At 45.3% G+C, this 17681-nt stretch overlaps 1 protein-coding gene and 1 long non-coding RNA gene across 2 annotated transcripts in view; one reads left to right on the top strand and one right to left on the bottom strand.

Annotated features, from left to right (window-relative positions):
* The window catches only part of DOCK2 (dedicator of cytokinesis 2), a 446463-nt gene that overhangs the window by 375740 nt on the left and 53042 nt on the right, over window positions 1-17681 (top strand). Inside the window, exons 33-34 of the mRNA XM_003810916.4 lie at window positions 6191-6339; window positions 15124-15209. Coding sequence (XP_003810964.1) covers window positions 6191-6339; window positions 15124-15209 — 235 coding nt within the window. The remainder of the gene's footprint in view (window positions 1-6190; window positions 6340-15123; window positions 15210-17681) is intronic.
* LOC117980424 (uncharacterized) lies at window positions 1934-15128 on the bottom strand. Its single transcript, XR_008625476.2, has 4 exons — window positions 14081-15128; window positions 10990-11145; window positions 8808-8900; window positions 1934-6303 (listed from the first exon to the last, which is right to left on the bottom strand). It is a non-coding gene; the product is annotated as an uncharacterized LOC117980424 (long non-coding RNA).

Consider the following 17681-nt stretch of genomic DNA (forward strand, 5'->3'; position numbering starts at 1 on the left):
GCACATTTTGCTCAAAAGACTTGGCACTTAATCCTCCCACATTCACTTGGGTTAACACTGAGCTGCTGTATTAACATTCGTTGTGGGAAAGAAAGACACATTCTAGTGCCTGGCATCTCGGCCTCCCATGTAGGGAGGTTGGCCTGGCCAAGCCTCGAGGGCAATTTGTCCATTACTGTTTAAGCATCTACAGAGTGCTCAGCTTGGTGCGGAGGTCCAGGGAGTGGAGCTATCTAGTAGGGAAAAGTGACAAAGTGAAATGTGTAGTGGGGACTCTGGAGTTCAGGCAAAAGGGATATAAGTGAGGACTATAAGGATGATTCCATGTGGGGAAATGGCTTCTGAATTGGAAGGAGGACCATGTCAGGACTCAAGGAAAGACAGGGAAAGGGCAGGTATTCTAGGGAAGCAAACAGCCCAGCAAGCATGGCTTCCTGGGGTTGGGGAGAGGCTGCTGGGAATAAATAGGAAATGGGATTAGTGTGGCCATCCATCCATTCATTTACTCATTCGTTTACTAACCAACTTCGAGCACTGTGGTAGGTTCCCCAAAGATGTCCATGTCCTAATCCCCAGAACCTGTGGAATATGTTACCTGACACAGCAAAGGAGACTTTAAGGTGTGATAAAGTTAAAGATCTTGAAGATGGTGAGTGTCTTGGGCTATCCAAGTGGGCTCAGTACAATTACAGCATCCTTATAGGTGAAAAACGGAAGCTGGAGAAAATCAGAGTCAGAGAGCAATTTAAAGAAGCTGTGTTGCTGGCTTTGAAGATGGAGGAAGGGTCCACGAGCCAAGGAATGCAGGGAGCCTCTAGAGGCTGGAAAAAGAAGCTGGGGAAGGCAAGGAAACAGATTCTTCCTTAGATCTTCCAGAAGGAACTCAGTCTTGCCCAGACCTTGATTTAGCTCCATGCAACCCCTTTCAGACTTCTGATCTCCAGAAGTATTACACTTATTACAAAATAAATGTGTACTGTTTTAATTTACTAAGTTTGTGGTGATTTATAACAACAGCTGTAGGAAACTAACACACACATCCTCTACATGCCAGGTACTATGCCAGTAGCGGGGGTTAAAACCTGAATCAGGTTAGAGATATAGCCCCTGACTTCATGGACTGGTGATCATTGCACTGAATAGTTACATACTAACTGCAGCATTATTTAATGACAGTTGCGAAGGGGAAATAGCTGTAGAATGGAAACTTGGGGCACCCAGAGAATTGGTGACACAGTCCTACTTAGTGAGTAAGCCAAGGATGGCCTCCATGAGGAAGAGCCAGAACCCCTGAATTGGAAGGAGGACTATGTCAGGGCTGAAGGAAAGACAGGGAAAGGGCAGATATTACAAGGGAGCAACCAGCCCAAGCAAGCATGTCTTCCTGGGGTTGGGGAGAGGCTGCTGGGAATAAATAGGAAATGGGATTAGAGTGGCCATCCATCTATTTGTTTACTCATTCATGTAATAACGAACATCGAGCACTGTGGTAGGCTCCCCAAAGATGTCCATGTCCTAATCCCCAGAACCTGTGGAATATGTTACCTGTTCTTTAGAAATAGGATACAAGCCTTCTAATTATAAATGCTTTAGTGTCTTTATTTTTCAAAAATTAAAAGAATAAAGTTAATTTTAGCAATACATTTAACACCATATTCTAAAGTTTTATACTAAACATGTAATCAATATAAAATATTGCTAAGATTTTGTTTTCCTTTTTTGGGTATCTGGTGGATTTTTTACACTTGCAGCACATTTCTAATGGACTAGCCACATTTCAAGGGCTCAAAAGACTCATACAGCTTGCAGCTTCCATACAGAATAGCACAGCCCTAGAAAATGAGAAAGGGTTTACTTGCAGAGACATGTGTGTGGGGGGGTAGACTTTGGAGGGGGGAGTCCAGGAGAGGGAAGGAAGAAGAGCTCGTTGGCGGAGGAAGGCCCAAGGCGGGAAAAGCAGTGTGCCCTGGAGGAGTGGGCGGTAGGCAGGTGGAGGGAGGGTGGCTAGGTGAGAGGCACACAGTGGGTATGGGGAGGCAGCACAGGACCAGACATGCTCCCAGTAGTTTATCCTGAGAGCAAGGAAAGTCATAGGGAAAAAATGCTGTGAATAAACATGATCCAACTGGGGCTTTTCAAACATCTTTGAGGACAAATGAGAAAATATTTCAATGAGACAGAGAAGAGTGGAGGGTTGTGAGTGTCAGCCGTGGTAGGGAAGATAAATCCATCTGACCCTTTCCCCAGTTCAGCTGTTTGCTTTAAAAGTGAACAAATAAAATGACCAGCCTGAAAATTTCCATGAAATGCTTCAGGGAGCTCCATGAGGTTAGGCCTTGTCTTTTCATATTGCTTAATCTAAAACTCGGCATAGAGCTGAACCCAAAGTACTTACCATCAGCAGCAGCAGCGACAGCATCAACACTTCCTGAGCTTTTGCAATGTGCCGGACACTGTGCAGGGCCCTTCGTTTGCACAAACTCTTAAGCTTCGACAATTCTATTAGGCAGATTTTATTATCTTCATTTTACAGATGAGATCATGGAGGCTCAGGGAAGGTAAATGACAAGCACAATACCATACAACCAGGGAGTGGCAGTGGCAGGACCTGACCCAGGCTGTCAGACTCGAAGACTCTATGGGGCCTGGAAGGAAGCTGAGGATGGGCAAGTCCTGAATAATGAGGAGAGAATTGATTGCCTGTTTCAGAGCATTGCCAGGAGGGAGCTTTTCCAAGCCTAAGACAGAGGAGCAAAGATCGGTGGATCTGTGTTCTGTCTTCCCCTTTTGAACTGATTTTAGGGTTTTTTTTTGTTTGTTTTTAATCAGCTCAGCTTTATTTCAAATTCCCCCGGAGGCTTGCTGGACTCTGAAATCCAGGGAGTCGTAACTTGCCCTCATCCTTGTTCATTGTAGGGTCTGTGCCAGCCTTTGGAGAGAACTTTCTGTTACATGTCAGCCTCAGAAGGCCATGGCTTGCCCAAATTAATACTCAGCCAAGTTCACAAAAGCCTCCGTCCCTCCCTCCTTTCTCCCTTCCCTCCCTCCCTCCTTTTCTTCTTTCCCTCCCTCCCTCCTTTTCTACTTTCCCTCCCTCCCTCCTTTCTTCCTTCCCTCCTTCCTTCCTTTCTTCCTTCTTTCCTTCCTTTCACCTTTCCTTCCTTCCCTCCTTCCTTCTTGTTTCTTTCAAGGTCATCTCCTCAGTGCCCTCAGATCCTTTGCATTTCACCCTACAGTCCACTCCTGGGAGGAGTGATGGAGGAGGCCACTGTACAGATGAGAAACCAAGACCAGAGAATTCATGGGACCCCTTTCCACCCACACCCCCCTGAGCTCTTCTCTGTGCTTGCATTATCAGCAGATCCTCTCCCAAAGCCTGTGTAATCTGGCATTTGGATTTTTCCTGCTGGCTTATTGGCACTTTAATAGCCTTTTCTCATTGGTATCTGTTCCCAGTGAAGTTCAGCTTCAATTACATGAAAAAGACCCTCTTAGTAAATGCCCTTCCTTGGCTTTTCTCGAATACAGCAGCAGGTGTGTCTCTTGCATGAGCACTTTTTTTCCCAAATGAGTTTGTATTCACTTAGCCACAAATGTGTTCTGCGTGCACGTGTATGCATCTATGTATGTAAAGATATGCAAACACATATGCATTTGGATACTTGAACACAAAATCCAATGTGCTGAAATTCCACTTTTATGTAAATGAATAACATTTCTGAAGGGAGCATTGTAAGGGCCATTGAGGTCACGCTGTATTTGGAGATCACCATCTCTCTCTCCGCCTTCCCTATTCTGCCAAATATCTCCTCAACTGACTGTAAAGAATGCAGATCAAAAGTATTTAAGAAATCACGGGTCTACAGCATGTCTGCCCTTTATTTTAAACCATCTAAAATTTATCCTTATCATGCCCAATGCCCTCCAGTATTCTAAAGGCCTTTGTTGCATAAGCAATTTCTCCATTCCGTGGTGGCTTATCTGACAGTTTCCCATTTACCTTCTACCTATTTTTGCACTTGACTTTGAATTTTAAAACCCCACTGTGGTTTGAAAAAGGCTTAAAGGATCTTGAAGGATGAAATCAGAAACGTAGATTAGCAATTACTATAAACCTGCCAGAAAGGAAGCTGTTGTTGTTATTGTTTTCTATTTGGGCCAAAGCAAAGACTCTGAGGCTTAAGTGTAATCCAAATGCATCATATAATGAAGCTTATATCCTGGAAAAGGGTCTTTATTTTTCACTCCACTCTGCCTGACTCCACCATTTCATTCTCACTAACTGAGGATATTCCTAGGATGATGCCTTTTTTATTTTATTTTAATCTGAATCCTGGGCAACTACTCCAACATTAAGCCTCATTTAGGTTGAAAGAAAATTCATTTTCTTACTGCTTTCCCTCTCAGCTCCTTTTCTGAGCTTTAATCGCAAGCAGCTGTGCCAGGCCACACGCCATACCACCTGAGTTTCTGCACCCTGAGGTGCTCTCTGCCCCAGGCGAAGACCACAAATGTTCATCCTGACAATGGATGAAACCAGGGTGGGTGCCAAAACTCAGAAGGAGAAGGAGGCAGCAGCTGATGAAATATAGAGGTGTGAGCTTCAATAATAGGGTTGCTTGAATATGCTGACCCTCACTTCCCAGGAAATCCCTGCAATTCCTAAGTGCTCCTCTTTATTCCCTGTCTGCTACTTCTGATGCATATTTTCTGAAGATTCTGCTCAGTTCTGCTCAATAAGGCTCCCCTTTATGGTTCATTTTGACCAAACATCACAAAGAAAATATTAATAGCTAATGCTGTAGAAAGTGGGCTATGTACCAAGCATTGTCCTGGGCAGTTGCTAAATAATCACTCATTTTTTCTTTGATTCTTTACAATAACCTTATAAGATAAATACTGTTATTGTTCCAAGTTACAGATGAGGACACCGAGGCCCCGAGAAGGGAGACAAACTTGATCAACATTACACAGCTGTAATTGATAGTGGAGTCAATTTACACACTCAGGCCGTCTGGCTCCAGATTTGGTGCCCTTAACCACTGGGCAACACTGCCCTTGGCACTGATTCTTCTGCACTCTGTGCTAAGTACATTCGGACATATTTTTGCAAGATCTTCTCAACAGCTGGGTATCACTTTTGCATTTTTATGAGACATATATACAAGTCCCATAGCCAGGGAATGTAGGAGCTGGAAAATTTATTTTCTCATTCAGCAGGTGTTTACTGATCATCTAGTAAGTCCTGTGCTCAGTGCTATAGACACAGTGAGGAGAACAGACATGGTCTCTAGTGGGGGAGGCAGATGTTAATCAAACGATTTGACATATAAAGATATCATTTCAAAACTGGCAAAACATATAGAGGCAGTACAAGGAATCTTTTCTAGCTAAGGGTGGGAGGTGTAGAGAGGGGGCTTTTCTCCCAGAGGAAGGAGTGTTTAAGCTAAGATAGCACCCATCTGGGGGAGGCTGCGTGGTAATGGGTATTGGGTTAGGGAGCAGACAGGGAAAAGTATTCTCAGGAAAGGGGCATAATGTGCACAAGCCTTGCTGTGGGGGAAGCAAGGTGAAATTGTGACATTTGAGCCACCCCAGCTAGGCTAGAATGCCAGGAGCCAGGGGAGGGGACGGAGGGAATGCCTTGAAATGAGGCAGAAGAGACGAGAAGTTGTGGTTCATCTGATCCTCAAGCTATGTTTTAAATCTCCACGTTCCACTGACCACACTATTATAGCCGGTTCTTAGTAGCAAATTTTGCTTTTCTCATTTCATAAAACAGTTGGTAAAATCCCATTTAAAAACTCTCAGCAACACGGCATGTATTTCAGACAGACATAATTTCAAATGTGCTGTGCTTTGCCATCTCTAACATATTCAATCATGGCCCTATTTGCAGAGCAGACGCTGCAGGTGAAAACCCTTGTAAACAGTGAAGTGCTTTCTACACGCACGCCCGTGTTATTAGCCTTAATAATCGGGCTTGTTTTGGATAATGCATGCGCTCTAACGGGAGTTAATATATGTTAAGTGTTCAAAACGGTGCCTGGCTCATGGTAAACAACTATATAAGTGTTAACTATTGTTTTTACTATTATGCTTCCCTTTTTTTCTTTCCCCAGGCTTGGTCAGAGGAGGACCTGTGCGTCGCCGAACTGTTTTATGTGTTCATGTTCCTCTTCTCTTTCAGGTCAGAACAAAATCTGCTTCATCCCAGGCATGGTAGGACCTATATTAGAGATGACACTTATCCCTGAGGCTGAGCTCCGGAAAGCCACCATACCAATCTTCTTCGACATGATGCTGTGTGAATATCAAAGAAGTGGGGATTTCAAAAAGGTAAAAAATGAGGCCGGAAACTCATGCCAGCATGCCTAATCCCCAGCCCATTTCCCCATAATGATATCCTTATTCCATCTCCCTGAGCTTCATTGAGAGGCTCGGCGGCAGGATAGGGACATTTATTCATGGGTCCGGAATGAGCTGGCAGATCAGATTTGGTCGGTATTCTATCAAGCTTTTCCGTCCAAGGACAAGATTAAAATGCAGTTTCTGGCTGTGTATTTGCTTAGCCTCTTTCTCAAGAATCTAAGAACCCCACATCTCTACCTAATGATTCTCTAAAAATGTGCTCCCAGGGCCCACCCGTCCCACCTGTCCCACTCTCTCACCCACTCTTGTCTAGTACTTCATCTTCTGGGCTGACTCTGCGGATCTACATTATCTAGAAAATGCCGGCCCTGCTGAGTGTCATTACTTGTCCACACACCAAATCTGATAGCAGATGGAGTTAGGGACGTGTTGCTCAGGAGGGACCTGTGGATCTGTGAGGGAATGGGACACTGGCCCCAGCATGGAAGGCTCCAGAACCTCTGTGAAACACAAGAGCCATTGGCCAAATACTGTCATTGAATATTTCGTCAAACTTGGACAATGAGGTCCATTTCCCGGGCCTGGTCACACTGGGAGCTCTGGCAGTGGAAGAAGCACCAGTTGCCACAATTGGCTCCCGGCACTGCTCAGTGACATTACCCTGTTTAGGAAGGTTGGTCTTTAAGTCCCATCAAGGCTGCCTGAACCGTTCCCTCAGGTCTCACCCCCTGTCCTCTCTGCCCCACATCCTCAGTTTTACCTCTAACTGAGCTTCTCACCCTCCTCTCTCCCCCAGTGCATCTACCTCTTATTCCTACCATATCCTGCCTTAAAATGGGTACTTAAAAGGCAGCAGATTCCAAACTGCCTTTCCTTAAGATCCTCAGGGATATTTCCCTTCCTTTACCCATTAATACCCTAATCCCCACAGAATAAAGCTCACACCCTCTAGCCAGCATCCCCGGCCCTCCCAGCTCCAGCCTTCTGAAGAATGTCTCAGCCATCCTCTCCAACTCTCCCCACCTTACCTCTTCTCCACCATCCCCACAGCCCACCTGAATGGCATTGCCTCTGTGGGTGTCCTTTGGGCATTTTTTTTCTTCCTGCTACTTCTCTGCACAGTCACAACCCTGCCTCTCAACACCTTCTAAACTCTTACTGATCCTGTGAAGCCCATCCAAATGCCATGTCACCTAGAAGGTCTTTTCTCCCCATTCCTGTTATTTGATGTCTAAGGTATGACTATTATCTACTGCCTTGCTTTATACTCATTTCTGTGCATTTTTCATCTTCCTCATCTGCATCTAATGATGATGATGATGATGATTATAATGACTGACTTTAGATATTTACTACATATCAGGCATATGACACCTATTTTCTATGTATTAGTTCATGCAGTCTTTTTAAACTACAACTCTATGAAGTAGGTAACATTATCTTATCTTACCCACTTTAAAGATGAAACCGAGACTTTGAAAGCTGACGTCATCTGCTGAAAGTCACAATCAAGAAAGTAGCAGAACAAAGGCTGCAACAAGCAGGTCACTGCGATTCCTAAACCCATGCTGCAACCCGTACTATCCAGCCACCAGTATCTCCCAGTAATACTGGCTGAATGGTATCTGCTAGAGCAGTGCTTTCCCTAAATATGTCCATGAAGCACTGATCCAACAAGATGCTCCAGGGAAGAGGGTTTCAAGGTTAAATACCTTTGGAAATCACTGCATATTGGAACCCATCTTAGAGATTCCCAGTGCATATTAATAGAGTCAAGGCACTGAGACATTCCATGGCAAACAGATCTGTCATTTCTTAAACTTATTTGTGCAAGAAACATCTACTGGATTTTCCATCCTATTAATCTCACATGGGAGAAAGTTGTTCTGAGAGGAATAAGAGACTAGTTTGCTATGATGATATCACTGTGAGAGGTAGCATTATAGGGACTCTAGTGCCAGAAGGGCTAGTGGCCAGCTGCCTTTTTGTGAAGAGCCTGAAAAGAAATCTAGCTGAGTAGGTCAAATGGAGAAAGAGGCCGTATCTGAGCAGTTGGGATAAGGGGAGTGGAAGGTGAAAGCTTGGATTGAGTGTTTGAAGGCAGCTTGGAATTTGCTGCCTTTTAAGTGGGAGCAAGGTCTGTGCAGCTTGGGACCACATAAAGGGCACACGCCATGAGATGAAGGGCAGTTTACTTACCCTCAGACCCACTTCTGAGGCCAGCGGGTGCCTTAGAAGAGTTCCTGGGAACAGGTGTGCAAAAGAAACACACCAAGTGCCTGATGGTGTACAATGTCCCAAAAAGAAATAAGACCTGGTCGTTGCCTGGATTGTGACCTGACAGATGTTTGGCAGCCTCAGAGAGTTTCACTCTAGTGTGATTTTCCTTCCCTAAAGGATTCTCGTATCTTGGTTTCTCTGTGGCATGCACCCACCTGTTTTCTCCGTATAGAGTCATTCCTTGGGCTCCTCACTCCAGTGTGCATTCATTCTGAGCATGTTCCCTAATCACTTCTCCTCGCAGCTCCCTTATCAAAAGAGACAGGACAATCAGGCTGACTAATGAGGCAGATGCCCATGTGAAAACCAGCCGGCATGCTTCATAGGAGCTCAGCTGGGGGATATGCCGGCCCAGGCATGGTTTTTGGTTCAGAGTAAGCAGTCATGGAAGGTGTCTCCAGGAAAGGGAGGTGGTGACACCCTGCTGAATCCCAAGCAGCCTTGATGGCCAGAACGAGAGTGAACCCCAGGACTGGGGTCTAGAATCCAGGAGGGCTGGTGTGCAAAGTGGCATTAGTACATGATGCCAAAATAATCCCATGAGAGAAGAACCAGGTCCCCAGAAGACCACATTGTTCCCTTTCTAAAATGTGGGTTGCTTAAGGGAAATAGCAGAGCCAAGAGGAAACTGAGCAGGGGCTTTGCTCCCAGGTCATACCAAACCCTCTGGCCTGATGCCAGTTTCTTGAAGTTCTCTAGCTCTCATGCCTTTGTATGGGCTCTTCCTTTTATATCTTTGCCCGAAGAGATCCTAGACACCCTTCAGCTGAGGCTTTACTTTTTGGGAAAGGCTTTCCTGCTTCCTGGGGCAGTGGTTCATCTGGGTACAAGAGACAAAGATTTTCTCAAGCCAAGTATACATAGGCTGGAACTAGGACAGGAAGGTGTTAGACTCTCAGTGGCTCACGGTTCTGGGGGCTGAACAAGAGGCAACCCCAGGGCAATCTCTTTCTCTGCTCTGGGTTTCTTTTATAAGCTCTGTGCCAGATTTCCCTGTCTCACCTCTCACCCAAATTTCATAGACAGCTGATGGGTTTGACTGATGACATTTATGCCTCATGAGTGCAGCACTTCATCCCAGACCATCTCGGGGGTCTCTGTCCATTGTCTAGGACTGGATGTCCCACCCCTGGTACACCACATGATTCCCTTGGTGGGGTTGTGGAAGGACAGTTTCAGCAAGAGGGCCTTAGGTGGACCCCATTGTGGCCGGCTTGGCCAGGACACATGCTAGTCAGAGTGAAACGTATCCTATCCTGCCTGGATTGAGCGGTCATCACACTTGTCCCACACAGCACAATTACCTGCTCATAGGTCTGTGTTCCACAGCAGACTGTGAGCTCTTGAGGGCCAAAGCTGGTCTCTCAGTCCTGAACTCCCAGTCCCTGTCAAGTGCCTGAGATGCACGTGGTGGGCACCATGTCAGTGTTCCCAGAATGAATGGATGGAGGCATTTAGACCCCCATCCCATGTCATTCAGGGGAACCACATTGGCACAGGGAGGTGCATTCCAGCAAATGTTTTTATAACCTAGAATAATGGGGCTTGCTAATGACTGCTTGAGTAATCCCCTTGCCCCGAGTAGACCAGCTGTCTTGCTGGCCAATTCTTTGTGGAAGGAGGGGATGTAGGTGTTCTGGATGCTATTGGTGGGAATGAGTGGGAGTCCTGGGGTATAGAGACCTTGGAGACTGGTTGGCTAGATGCAGATTGTAGAACAGGACTGTGTACCAGTCAGCATGGGGATCTGAGCCCTCAGCAGGCAGGAGATCCCGGAGAGAATTCTTCTCTCAGAGAAAGAAGAGGGGATAGCATCTGACAGCAGCACCTAGAACAGTGCCTGAACACCGTAGGAGCTCAATCGTTGCTCATTGAATTAATTAATAGACGGAGATAGCCATGTTAGCAGATTCCGCTGAGACTGCATCTTGGCATGGAGTAAGCTGGTGATTTAAATTGTTTAGAACATAATGTGGAAAATATTACATCAATTCAATAAATCTGTACTGAGTGCTTGCTGCGTTCTCAGTACTGTAGTTTGGATTCAGATAGACCTACTTATAAGCTGAATCAATGTGGGTAAGTTATTTAACCTCTCTCAGCCTCAGCTTCTTCATCTGTAAAGTGGGTATCCAACTGCCATTAGAGGTTCCCATCCCAAGCTCTTTTGGGGGATGAATTGGAACGATTAGAGACAACTCAAAATTAGAAAGCTGCGCTGACTTCCAGACACCCCTTCTCACGTGACATTCTCTTTTCCAGGTTCCTCCCAACTCTACTTCTTTCCACCCAGGATAACTGGCATTTCATAACAGAGGAGGTCAAAGGCAGACTTACTGGTGTTGATGTCATCCTTGTCATCTTCCTGACATCCAGACCTCTAATAACATCTCTGCTCTTCCCATGTCAAAGTCAGCACCAGACGTGTGAGGAAGAGCAATCATTCCCCAAATCTCATACTTCTACAGGGCTGGACTCCAATCAGAAAACATTCTAGGAAAACAAGATGATAAAAATAGCCAAGATGTTCTAAAGCAGCCAGGAGAGGCAAGAGAAGCAATGCAGGGAAGGCATGAAGCAAACATGAGGCCCATATCAGGCCAGTCTCCTGGAAGAGGGAGGCCCAGGCAGAAGGTTTGGGCTCCTGGAGTCCACTCCTCCTTTCTCGATTAGAGCTTCTCAAGATTTGTATTGGGCCTCTGTAGAATCTGACTTCTGTAGTGGCTCAATACAAATCTATGGATACTCATTAGCAAACATCCACCTCGCAGCAGTGGGGTAAGGATTCAATGATGTGATGCAGTCATGTAGCTGTGGATGAAAATGGAAGTAATTTGGAGAAGCCAGAGCTACATCCTCAACTCTGGATGGTCACAGTGTTGGGGGTAAGGACTGTTGCAGCATCATGATGGAGTGTATGTTTGGGAGAGCCTTTTTTTTTTTTTTTTTTTTTTGAGACAGAGTCTTACACTCTGGCACCCAAGGTCCTACGTTGCCTCAGCCTCCTCATTTGTAACATGGGGATGATGACATTCTTCTCCCTTGGCTGTTGTAAAGATTAAATGAGAGTATGATGCCTGTGATGATGACAATGACAATAGCATGATGAGCTTTGCTAACAATTATTGAGCACTTACTATGTGCCAAGTGCCTTATACGTGTGTTTGCCCTTTAATTTGTTACAGTACCACTATGAAGGAGATGCTATTTCAAATCTCCATTTAATAGATGAGCACATTAAGCCTTAGAAATGTTTATTAACTTGGCTAAGGTCACAGGGCTGGGAAAAAAGTCAAAGCAAGACTCAAACCAAGTCTATTCAATGCCACGGACTGTGATCATAGCCATTTCTGAGCACAGTACTGACCCTAGGATATTCCTGACTGAGACCTTACCCCTCCAGCTCACCCCAAGGGCTCAGGCATGGTGGTATGGTATCATTTGTCTCACACACTCCCTGGAACCCTGTAATTTCCCTCCTGGCAGGCTCTTTTGTGACCCTGAGACAAGTGCTTATTTACCTCAACCACTTCTGTGCTCCAAAGAAAAGTTCAGCTCACCAGGAAGAATCATGCCAGCATTTCCCAGTGAACCACTCAGACAAGAAAAAATGCACTTTTCTCCCCCTGCGCTGCTTTCTAGTAACATTCGGCAGTAATAACAATAACATTAGTGGTGATGACAAGTCGAGGGACACAGCACACACTTAATGTTAGGCACTTTGCTAGTGCTTTACATATAAAATCTCTGTGCCCTATAGCTACTCCACACTGTAGGTGCTACTGTTATGCCCATTGTATTGATAAGGGGTAGACAAACTCTGGCCCACAGGCCAAATCCATCCTTCCACCTGCTTTTGTAAATAAACTTTTATTGGACTACAGCCATGCCAATTTGTGTATGTGTTGTCTAGGGCTGGTTTTGTGCTACAGCAGCAGAGTTGAGTAGTTGTCACAGAGACCATCTGGCCTGCAAAGCCTAAATTATTTTCTGTCTGGCCCTTTACAGGAAGTGTTTGCCAGTCCCTTATCTAAATCCTGACCCTGAGGATTAGAAAGACCTACCAGCTTTCCCAAGATGGCAGAGGGAAGCGGTGAGGGATTTAAAGCCAGACAGCCGCACAGCAGACTCATTGTATAGCCCCTTAGCTGTATTTCTTCCTGCTCTAGGCTTGGCAGAGAAGACATCTCTAAGCATGATAGTCCCCAACCCTTGACATTGGATAATATTCAACACAGACATAATGCTTGACAGGATGCACCATAGAAGGGACGTGATTCATTTGCAGACTGGCAGTCTAGACTCTTGCCACACTGGGTCTCATCTAGGTGTCTGTTCCCTCCCTCCCGCCCTCCCTCCTTCCCTCCCTTCCTTCCTTCCTCCCTCCCTTCCTTCCTTCCTTCCTTCCTTCCTTCCTTCCTTCCTTCCTTCCTTCCTTCCTTCCTTCTTTCCTTCCTTCCTTCCTTCCTTTCATTTGTCCATCCATCCATTCTTCTCTGCTCAAGCTGAACTGCTGTCTTCATTTTTCTCCACATTCCCACCTCGACAGCTTTGCTCACACCATTTCCCCCATCTGGAATGCCTTCCTTTTCACATTTATCACAGTCCTACCCATTTTTCCAGGCCCGGTATATCTCCTTCAATAAGTCTTCCCCAACTGAGGCAACTCACCGGAAATTCTTTGGCATTTGTGCTGTATCAGCACAAGCTTTTGGTCCCTCCCTTAGATCCTTTGTGCACAAAAGTGAGGGAACGATGGCATCATGGATGATGTGTGAACCAGAGGGAAGAGCAAATGTGGTCCCTGCCTTTTCATCACCTAAAGATTCCAACTCCATGGAGCTCTATCCTTTATGCCCAGGAAAGAGCCTGCCAAAGGTCTCTGCCATTCATCTGAGACTTTAAACAGGTCACTTAAACTCCCTGAGCCTCTACTTCTTCTTCCGTAATAATAACTGGCACCGAGGGTTGTACCAAGCAAGGGCTGGCTGCTCTTCATGCATTGTCACATTTAAAGGTGATCCGTGACCTCCAGACTTCATGAAGTATTATGAAGACCGGGTGTAAAGAGGTCAAGTTAGAAGTCAGGACTCCCCAAGTCCTCTTTTGGTCTTGGTGACCTTTGCCAAGCTCCCCTTTCCCTCTCCAGGTGCCAGTTTATTTTTTAATGGTAAAATGAGGGAAGGGTGGACTGCATAATTTGGATGGACTCTTCAGGGTATAATACTAAAACAGTACAAACCATTTTGCAACAAAATCATGTTAAAAAGACGTTGGGTGACTTCAAAACAATGTGTTGAATAAGCCATGCACTCCAGTGGGTGAAATGCTTCTTAACATGGAAAGTAGGGAGACAAAACATTCTGTGGCTTCAATGCAACAAGATTTGGTGGAACTGTAAATGGATACTTGCTTTCAGATCACTTACCTAATCTGATCTCTGATCATTACCGTTGTCACCAGTCTTGACTCTCTGAGACCTGACATTTGCTCCATGTTTTATGAGTATTTTTCATCATTTCTTTGGTTGCGGGGAACAAAACTCCAATTCAAACTGGCTGATATATACACAGATGAGCTCATATGAATGGGAAAGTGTCAGGTGTGGCTGAATGCAGGGGCTCACAAATGGCATCAGGTCTCTGTCTCTCTGTATCTTCCCCTCTCTGCTTGCCTCTGTATTGGTGTAATTCTCAGACAGACTATTTCATTGTGGTCAGCAGCAGCCTGAGGCTCACGAACTTCCATCTTCAGGTTGAGCAAAAAGACTCATTTTGCTAAGAGGTCCAATAAAGCCTCAGATTTAGAGTCTCACTGTCTCAGTCCAGACCTTTATTAATTCTGGGACCTGGGCAATGAAATATACTGATTAGGAGCTAGGCCTGTGTCAGGTTTCCACATCTGGAACTAGGGAGGGATGCTCAGCCCACCAGAGCCCCAAGGACTGTGGTTAGGACTGGTGTGATCACCAAAATATGGAGAAAGGAATGAAGGAATGCCAAGCGGGCAGAAACAATAGCTGTCCAGGAAACATGGCATTCCCTGAAGATTCTGTGTTCCGTCACATATCTCCATGCCTGTGCACATGTGGTGCTGTCTTCTTGGAATGTCCTTTCCCTTTTTCTGTTTCTGGGAAATTTCTATTTAACCTTTGAAAACAAGCTCAAATAACATGAGTTGTGAAAAGTCTTCCCTGACTCTCCTCCCTCTCTCCCTCTCCTGCACTCGCGCGCTCTCGCACGTGCTCTCTCTCTCTCTCTCTAGCAGTTATCACCCATGGCTCCCCTTCACTCTCTGGGCACTCCAAAAAGGCAGACATAGTATTCTGTTCCAATTTGCATTCCCAGATCCCAGCACTCAACCTGGGAGATAAAGAGTGCTCCCTAAAGCTTTGGTTGAAATAATGAATTGACTAATTTCAGCCCTCAGCCTTCTAACGTTATTGTTGATTTTTGTCTCCTACATCTTCAGTTTGAAAACGAAATCATCCTGAAGCTGGACCACGAGGTAGAAGGGGGCCGAGGCGACGAGCAGTACATGCAGCTGCTGGAGTCAATGTAAGTTCAGTGCCCTGTGTGTAGGAACAGCCTGTGAAGGTCAGGTGAGGCGGGAGGGCTCAGAACTCCAGGGGGCTCCGAGTGGCTCTGTCCTCCCCTGGAGATGGATCTAGAGGCTCATGGGTATTGGCAAAACTCCATTTTTGGAAGAAACCTCACATTTCTCTCTGGAGTGGCCATTTCTTTGGAACTGATAGAATGGGCCAGGTGAAAAGAATCTTTGCTGTGTTGGGAAGAGGGAAATAATTTACCAAAATGTCTACTTTCATTATGTCTTAACTGTGGAATGTGGTTGCTATTTTTCCTTCTATTTAAATTTTTCACAGATGTTGGTCATGCCCTACGTTTATTGAGCACACTTAATAACTTAGCATGCTATTGTGCAATGTGCTGTGTAATCCCTCCTTTAATCACACTTACTCCCTTTGATGCCCATTTCACAGAGGTGGGCCCTGAGGCTGAGGGAAGTAAGCACATTGTTCAAGGAAACTAGGACAAGCTAGTGGGGTGGACAAGCTGCATCCTGAACCTGGCTCTGCCTGACTCCAGCGTCCAGGCCAGGGGCAGACAGTGGACTGAGAACAGTGCCCAAGACCACTGGACTTGGAGTCAGGACATCATTTTAACAGCTTTATCGAGATGTAATTTACATGCCATACAATTTACCCAAAGTGTACAATCATTGACTCTTAGTATGTTCACAGAGCTATGCTACCATCACCACAATCAATTTTACAACATTTTCATTACTCCTAAAAAGCAACCCTGCACCCCTTAGCCACTGCTCTGCCAACACACACACACACGTACACACACACACACACACACACACGCATGCGCGCACACACACCCAAACACTCCCCCATCTCCCCTAGCCCTAGGCCACCATTACTCTGCATTTTGTCTTGCCTATAATGTTTTCAAGGTTCATCCATGTTGTAGCATGTTTCAGTACTTAATGCCTTTTAATTGCCAAATAATATTTGGTAATTAAAATATTTGGTACCATATGGATGTACCCCATTTTGTTTATTCATCTCTAAATGTGTATTTAGGCTGTTTCTACTTTTTTACTATTAGTATTGATTCTGCTGTGAGCATGCAGGTACAAGTTTTTGTGTGGACATAACGTTTACAGTTCTCTGGGGTATATACCTAGAAATTGAATTGCTGGATCATACGGCACCTATATTTGACCTTTTGAGGAATAACCAGACTATTTTCCAAAGTGGCAGCTCCATATATATTTCTACCAGCAATGTATAAGGGTTCCAATTTCTCTACATTCTTGTTAACACTTGTTAATATCTGTCTTATTGATTACAGCCACCCCAGCGAGTGTAAAATGATATCTCATTGTGGTTTTGAATTGCATTTCCGCGATGTGTAGAATTCATTGATTTTCAGTACACTCACAGGGCTGTGCATCTTTCCATGTGCTTATGGGTCGCTTGTATATCTTTGGAGAAAGACATTGGGTTTTGATCCTGGCTCTACCACTTAGCGGCTGCAAGACTTCACACAAATCACATGAGTCTGGCCTCAGTATCCCCATTTCTGAAATGGGAATAATAAGCTCCTGTGGTTATTGTGAGAACTGAATAATTACAAAGCATCTGGCACACAGCAGGTAAATGCTTCATAAATATTCTTCCATCTCCAGGACTTGCTCCCAGTTTCTGTCTTTGACAGCTTGGTAATTGCCCCCTTCTCCCGCGAGACCTTCTCCTAAGGCTTAGGAACGTGACCCAGACATCCCCACTTCTCGCTAAGTGTATATTCTCTGATTTCTATAATTCTCTGAGATCACTCTGGTTTGGATTCTTTCTTCAATCCTTTTTGAATATTTTAAATTCAATAAGAAAGGCAAACTGAAGGCCTTGCTCTGACCCCCTACAATGAGCCTCTCGACCCTGCCCAACCAGGCAGAGCCCAGAGGACAGGATGGCGCCCCAGGCAGTGCCATCTCAGCTGGCCCCTGTCCCCTTCCTGTCACCGTGCATGGCCCTCACTAAACACTTAGAATGCAAATGCCATTTGGCCAGAAGGAGAAACCCACTGTCTGCCCCTCAGGTGGATATGGAGACTGATGTATCTGGGGGGAATAAACAATGTTCTGGCTGAGTCAGTGTTTATCTTAAAGTTCTAAACAAGAAAATCAAAATATTGACCAGAAGTGAAGCCATGTACAGTGCTGGCAATTTCCATTTTTATAAGCAGATGGGGCTCTGCGGCGGTCTTCAGATGATCAGCAGGGTTTTCAAATCCTTCCTGAGTGATTATTTATAAAAGGAGTCCTTAGAGGTCAAAGAAATTAAAGACAGCTCATTATTTTTCTCCTGAAACAGAGGTGTGAATGATTTTTACACAAAACAAATCAAGCCTGACACAGGGAGCCAGGTCCCCATCAGAACATCCATGGGGCCCCTGTGCCTGCTCCTTCCTTTCACCTCTCTGAGTCTCAGTTTTCTT

Source organism: Pan paniscus, chromosome 4 (genome assembly GCF_029289425.2).
Source record: "Pan paniscus chromosome 4, NHGRI_mPanPan1-v2.0_pri, whole genome shotgun sequence".
NCBI classification, from domain to species: Eukaryota; Metazoa; Chordata; class Mammalia; order Primates; family Hominidae; genus Pan; species Pan paniscus.